The sequence below is a fragment of the Diabrotica undecimpunctata genome, chromosome 2, assembly GCF_040954645.1.
Source record: "Diabrotica undecimpunctata isolate CICGRU chromosome 2, icDiaUnde3, whole genome shotgun sequence".
In the NCBI taxonomy this organism is placed as follows: domain Eukaryota; kingdom Metazoa; phylum Arthropoda; class Insecta; order Coleoptera; family Chrysomelidae; genus Diabrotica; species Diabrotica undecimpunctata.
In genome coordinates, this window is record NC_092804.1 from 11,460,492 (window position 1) to 11,468,045 (window position 7,554).

Genomic DNA, 7,554 nt, shown 5'->3' on the forward strand with positions numbered 1-7,554 from the left:
AAAATTGATTTTCAGACCTGCATCAGACGTAAACTTATGAATACGCTTTCGGTTTGAAATTAAAATATATTTTTTGTTTGTTCTAAATATAATACATTCTAGTCTGGATTAGTGATATGTAAATAAAAAGATTTTCATGCTATCTTAACATGGCGAAATATATTTAAAACTGTACTACACATTGTGAAATCAGAACATATTTACATAATAAACAAGATCTAAAAAATAATTAAATGAGAATACTAACATATAAAGGGCCTTAACGCATTAATTATTTAAATATAATTATATAAAAATCACAAACGATCAGTGATTTTTGACAATTACAAATATATATATATATATATATATATATATATATATATATATATATATATATATATATATATATATATATATAAATACGTTTAAATTATCGGGTAAAGTGGTCTGTAATAAAAATCTTTCTTTTTTCTAAATTACTCAATATTTCGCCATTTATTTAAAAGCTTCTTCAGGAGTAAACTAAAAACAATTTGAACATTACAAAAAATGGCGTACAAATACATTTTAAAACACTCACAGAATTTAAAAGATTTCGCAAATAAAAACTGACATTGAAGTATTTGAAATATTGAATGTCAAGATTAAATTGTCTTAAGCACGTTCGTTACAGCTATACGGTAAAAAATTAAAATTATTTCAAATGTAAAAATAAAAATAACAATAAAAGAAAAGTTAGAAGAATAATATTTATTTGATGAATTATTAAGGTTAGTTGTTATTAAGATGAATGTTGGCTATTTTTAATATTTATAAATTTTGTTCAATATGTTACAATATATATTACTTAACTGTCCAGTGTCCGTTTTATAATTTAAAGTGTTTTTATTTTTGTTAATGTAATACATTTAAAGAAATAATCTACTTTTGTAGTTATCAGTCTGTGCCAAAATGTGAGCTTTGTTATAGTCTAGCATATGACCAGTGTTTTCATAGTGCTCAACCACTGCGCAAGTATTTTTTCTCAAGCGGCAATCACTTTTATGTTGTGTGATGTGTTGTTTTAGCCATTGTGATGTTTGGCCAATATAGCTATTTTGACATCCTAAACACGGTATTTCATAAACGACATTACTTTTATATAAGGTTGGTACTGGGTCTTTGATTTTGAAAATAGTTGTTTGCTGTTCATGGTATTATATTTAGCTATACTAATATTAGGAACATTTTTAAATATGGATATGACAGAATGAGTTAGACCATTAATAAAGGGAAGTTTTTTATATTTGATTGATTTGTTATTAGAATCATGGACGGGACCGTCATAGAAATTAGTGCTGTAAATCAGTTTTTTTAAAATTTGTTTAGGATATCCGTTGTTACGAAAAATTTTGTATATTATGTTCAGATTTTTTTGTAAAAAGTTGTCATCAACAATGGATATTATCCTGTTTTTCATACCTAGTACGGTATTATATTTTTGACGGGTGGTATGGTTTGAATAGTAATTTATATACCTGCCTGATGCTGTCGGCTTTTGGTACCAATCCAATGTCAAAATATTGTCATATATTCATTATTACGACAAGTTCTATTACTAATTTCTAATATAATTTGATTTTTTTATAGTAAAACAGTCATATTTAAGTAAACAGTCCTAAAAATTTCGTATTTTTCGCGTGAAAAAACGGCATGCTCCCTACTGAAATACTAAATTTTTCTTCCCTACTTGCTTAGTATTTTTGTTTTCCGACAAAATAATAAAAAGGTGAAAAAAATAGCAAAAACATGCAAACAGTTCATTTTACAAACAAAAAACATTATCGTCAAAGAACAAGACAAACTGGAGATAAGAAGAGAATATATTAAGGAGCTGTTTGAAAACTAAGGAACAAAAACGAAAATGGAAAATATATTTAATGGACCAAAGATATCCTCAGATAAGATGGAAAGCGCTACAAAACTAACAAAGACTCGAAAAGCTACCGGGCCGAATGAAATTCCAGAAAAAGTAATTAAACCACTCGACAATAAACATACAGAGTGGCTACTGTCAACATTTATGGCACCGAAAAAAAAAAGAAACAATGCACTGATTGTATTGAAAATGTTTTTAAGAATACTGCACTGGATAATTTACAATAAAATAGAAAAATAATTGGTCGAAATAAAGTTTGGTTTAAAAAAAACGGACCAGAGAAGCTCTACTTAGTTTGCAGATCATGGTTCAAAAATATAGCGATACAGAACAGTCTTCATGCATTTTATTGACTTCAGAGAATCACAACAATACTATATGTTATTGTACACGATGGGTGTATTGTAACTTATGGAAATTAATAACTGAGACTTTTATATCACGAAAAATCTATATTGGCACCAATGTGCAGACATCCAAATGGTTCAGAACATAATGAACATAGTCGAAATATGAAGTCGAGTAAGGAAGAAGTATATCTTATGGCATCTGCATTTATCTACAAAGAAGCCTTGGATGAAATAGAAGGCCTTAATACCATCAAAAGAAAGAGTTGCAACTACTCGTGTATGGAATACGAGAGTTAGTTGTCTTTTTAGTTTTTCATATAGCAATAAAGACAAAAAATATATAGACTTGAAAGTACTTTATTGGTATACCTACAATTGGTAAAACAGTCTTCAGTTGACACCTGCTAAATCACTGTTTTAAAGGCATCGATGGCTTCTTCTGACGACTGGAATCGCTGTCCACACATTGAATTCTTCTTGAGCTTCCTGAAACTGTTCCAATGTTTTTCAACAGCAATTGACGCGAACCGCTTTTTGCTCTTTTGTGGGCAAATGAGGGATCCAACAAGAAACCAACTTCTTAACACCAATATCTTCATGTAGGATCTTTTGGATCGAGGTCTTTTAAATGCCCAAAGATGCCTCTATCTCTCGGTATATTACACGACGGTCATCCCTAATTCGCTGACGAACCGCATCAATGTTTTGCTGTTTTGGGTGGACCTGGCCTGGATTCGTAGCTGAGACTGGAGCACAACTTGTTGTATCGCAATGAAACTCTCGATTTATGTCAACAAAAAATTGAAGTTACATTTTCGTTGGAAGATTTTATTGGTGGCGCCCTCTAAACGGCTATATGTAAAACTAAAAAGACAAACCTCGTCTAGCTAATAATAGTTGACAACTTCAATTACTTTAGCGCCAATGTTAATAACAACTGAGATATGAGCAAATAACTAAGACCATGCATTGAAAAAGCCATGACCGCCTTCAATGCGATAGAGAGGTATGGATTTAACTAAGTATGGACTGATAAGTTGAGGGGACCAAATGAGAGATGAAGTACCTTAATATCTAATGAAATAGAAATAATCATAAAATCAATTCTGGCTCTAAAATCTACGAGACTGATACTATGAAACTTTCTCTACTCTATTTCGAACTGTCACAAACAAAACTATTGCAGTAAATATGATTTCCCACGTTTAATAATTGGATACGTTACTAGAACAATTACTATTTTAGTTGGGAATAAGACACAATTAAAGTATAAAATAAATTCATTTTTCACGTTTCAATTTCCACTTCGGAAATCGTTCTCAAAATACAAAATTAAAGTTACTAGAACAAAATAATAATTATCGAAGTTACTGATGAATGTTTCGTGTGAATTATATTATATTTTTACTGCAATATGTGGCTCCAATACTGGCAAAAATAGCCCAACCATTTACGACAACATTGAATGAAACAGATAGCTCAGAAATATATATCGCAGCAACATTGTGGGCAACAGTATGGCCCTTAAATTTGTTCGTAAACGGGCAATACAACAGGGTAACAATGGATAACAAAATCATACTCGTCGCAGCAGCTTATAAAAGAAAATTTAAAGAAAAAATGATTGTGAATTCGATCTTACTTAAACAAAAACAAATTCTCAACTGCTTTATTAAATACGAACATGAAATTTTTGTTTAAATATTATTTCTAGAGGGCACCTAAGTCAATATCCCAAAAATGGCGTTTAATGGCGAACAGTAATTCACAGGATTGGTACATCTTAAACAAAAAATTCCAACGGGATTACTTAAAGAACGAGCCCTTACAAGACAATCAACCACTTTTAATCGAAAATTAAAATCATAAAACAAATAGCGGACATTTGAAGAAAAACTTGAAACGAATCGATATTTTTTACGAATTTTTTAATGCCAAAACGAATTTTTCGAATTTTTTTTTTTTTTTTAGTGGTATATTATATTTTTACTGCAATATGTGGCTCCAATACTGGCAAAAATAGCCCAACCATTTACGACAACATTGAATGAAACAGATAGCTCAGAAATATATATCGCAGCAACATTGTGGGCAACAGTATGGCCCTTAAATTTGTTCGTAAACGGGCAATACAACAGGGTAACAATGGATAACAAAATCATACTCGTCGCAGCAGCTTATAAAAGAAAATTTAAAGAAAAAATGATTGTGAATTCGATCTTACTTAAACAAAAACAAATTCTCAACTGCTTTATTAAATACGAACATGAAATTTTTGTTTAAATATTATTTCTAGAGGGCACCTAAGTCAATATCCCAAAAATGGCGTTTAATGGCGAACAGTAATTCACAGGATTGGTACATCTTAAACAAAAAATTCCAACGGGATTACTTAAAGAACGAGCCCTTACAAGACAATCAACCACTTTTAATCGAAAATTAAAATCATAAAACAAATAGCGGACATTTGAAGAAAAACTTGAAACGAATCGATATTTTTTACGAATTTTTTAATGCCAAAACGAATTTTTCGAATTTTTTTTTTTTTTTAGTGGTTAATTGTCTTGTAATGGCACTTTCTTTAAGTAATCCCGTTGGAATTTTTTTTTCAGATGTGCCAATCTTGATAATTAGTGTCCGCCATGGGAGACCTTTTTGAGACAACTGAGCGTTCTCTTTTTAGTTCATGGAAACTAAAAAAAATTTTTTGTTTAATTCAAAGATAAAATAAATAAGTACTTAATATTTAAAAATCATGTTTGATTCAGTAGCGCACCAATTTGCCTCGGTGGCGGGGGTGGTTGGTCACCGAACTTTTTTTTATGATGCTAAGTACCTCAAAAATATGTGGCTATTACTGACTATATGGCTGAGACATACTAAAAACATTCCCCTAAATTGCATAGCTTGCCGTTATTGTTGGCAATATTGACAGTTAAGTACTGTATTGCGGGAATATATTGCAGTAAACATATCGCTTGTTTAGAAACACCTTTAGAACCATAGCAACATTTTTTAGCCTTTTTGATTTCCAGACCTGAATCGCAGACATGATCATCTTAAATTTGCGGCAATATGTAAATTTGGTTGAAGAAATAAATACATTTATTTTTGTTTGTTCTATTCCTATTTTATTGGTTATTTAATTTTGATAATACATATATATGTCGATTTTATTGGTATTTTAACATTCGACATTTCGTGATGGAATGTCAATTATGTACTGTAATATTGTGAAACACCCGGTATATTTATGAATAAACAAAATCGACAAAAAAATTGTTTTACTTTTAATGACCAAGCAAGATATGTCATCCTGCTTTTGTTCGCGGATAAGAAATTGATTAACATGATCTTTTAATTTGATTGACTGTACCACCAACTAACTATCTGAATATATCGAATGCCCTAACACACAGAATACAATACAAAGCCTCGGCTCGTCCACTTTTTGCGTGTAATTATAAAAGTACAGTCTGTCACAAAGACCGAGCATCTCGCAGTTGTCATAGCGACGCGCTGCGATCAGAGTACAGTTGCGGCATGATTTCGCGAAACAAACCCGTGCCGTGGTGTGGTGGTGAGGCGGTGGGTGACAAGACAGGTACAGTCGGAGGGCATATCGATCGACTAATCAAGAATATTTCGCCCCTCTACTCATTTACAATGCGTGAAAAGGCAAAGAGAAGAGGAAATAATTGATACTCCCAAATCCGACCAACGACTGTCGCGTTATTGTTAAAATTTGTAACACTTCCTGACTTCATATCACCGTTCAGCCTTCGCTAATATTCCTTCTTATAAACAACATACAATAAAAAAACAATTAAATTAATATAACCATTAACTAACCTAATTTAACGAAGGAAAAACAAAGTTACTCACATTGGTGTTTGTCTGCTAACTGAATCAGCTGGCTAGGCAAATCTCTTCGTCTATAAAAACACATCACTTTGGCTTCTACATTTCCCGTAGCCGTTTTATTTAATTCCTCTATACGCCGGATCTGATAAGGGGATGTCGAAGACGCCTCGAAATATACATAATCTGAAAAAAAATTAAGCTCTTCTAATTCCAACTACAAACAGTGATAACTATTCATCGCGACCTTACTATTTCCTCGTTATTTTTGTTTTAAGGTCATAGGTAGATTATTAGAACTATATACTATAATTTTTATTAGATAATGAAATTGAAGTAAAACTTAAATGACGGGCTCATAGTTCATTGTTCCCGCATATTTTTACCTCAAGTAAAAATAGATCTGCATTAGGAAAAAATTCAAAATTATCGTTACAGTTTCTGACACCGTCATAATAAACCTATAGGCGTCAAATATTAATATTCCAACCCAAACTAGCCAATAATTTAATTGCAAGTATAACCTTCATGTTAATAGCTTATCAATAAGCTAATTCTTTATCAAATACTTAATCGCACCTAAGCTGACCATCCAACGACACGAATTTAGAGTAACATTTAAATTATACAGCTAAAATTGATTGACATGTGAATTTTTTTTAAACACCCCCAATCAAGAGTACATAGACAAGCAGAACGTAATCATAGCGCAGATGAATATAGTATTCCTTGTGTCTGTATGAAGCCGGTTTAATTAAAAACAAACAGGTACTAACCTCCAACACGATACATATTCGCCGCCATTTTCACAACACTAACACTGTAATCCTTAATTAAAAAACCCCATTAGACGTACATATTTGAAAAATGTTGATATTTTTCCAATGTTTATATCACTGCACGTAATACCACCACCAAGCTCACGGACGCCATTTTCTCATATCAAACATCAAAACTGTCTGTCCGCGTCTAGAAAAGAGTGAAGTTGTCTAACAAAATTGACAACAGCGCCAAAAGAATACGCAGCGGAGAGTAGCCAAACATTTTTATAATTTTATTTTAAATTAAAAGCTAATATAATTTTTATTCAAAATCCATACTTTCAGGTGTGCAAAGAGTACAAAAATAAACAAAACCATAAATGTTTTTATTTTTCAACTTTTTTTTCTGACTATTTTTAATACATATAAAAACCATGATTTTTGTTTTTTTTTTATTCCATTACGACTTTATCAAGTAACATTATTTATGTTTTAATTATATTACCACCATACCTTGTATGCCATCCATTGTATTTTTATTTACTAATTTGTAATAAAAAAAATATTCTGCTTAGGATACTCTCTATACAAGTGACAAGGAATTCCGAAAACCTCATTTCCTTAGGAAAGAATTTTATTTAAAAATCAATAGATGGCTATTGACCTTACACCATAAAAATAA

The 7,554-nt window shown here is 31.1% G+C and overlaps 1 protein-coding gene across 2 annotated transcripts in view; it reads right to left on the minus strand.

Moving 5' to 3' along the window:
- MTA1-like (metastasis associated 1-like) overlaps positions 1-7,081 on the minus strand; it is an 85,335-nt gene extending 78,254 nt beyond the window's left edge. Inside the window, exons 1-2 of one of the 2 annotated variants that reach the window (XM_072522249.1) lie at positions 6,888-7,081; positions 6,136-6,297 (exon numbers count right to left, since the gene is read on the minus strand). In XM_072522249.1, coding sequence (XP_072378350.1) covers positions 6,136-6,297; positions 6,888-6,915 — 190 coding nt within the window. In that variant the 5' untranslated portion in view covers positions 6,916-7,081. The remainder of the gene's footprint in view (positions 1-6,135; positions 6,298-6,887) is intronic. The other variant, XM_072522250.1, reaches the window with a different exon arrangement.
- Between the last annotated feature and the right edge of the window lie 473 nt (positions 7,082-7,554).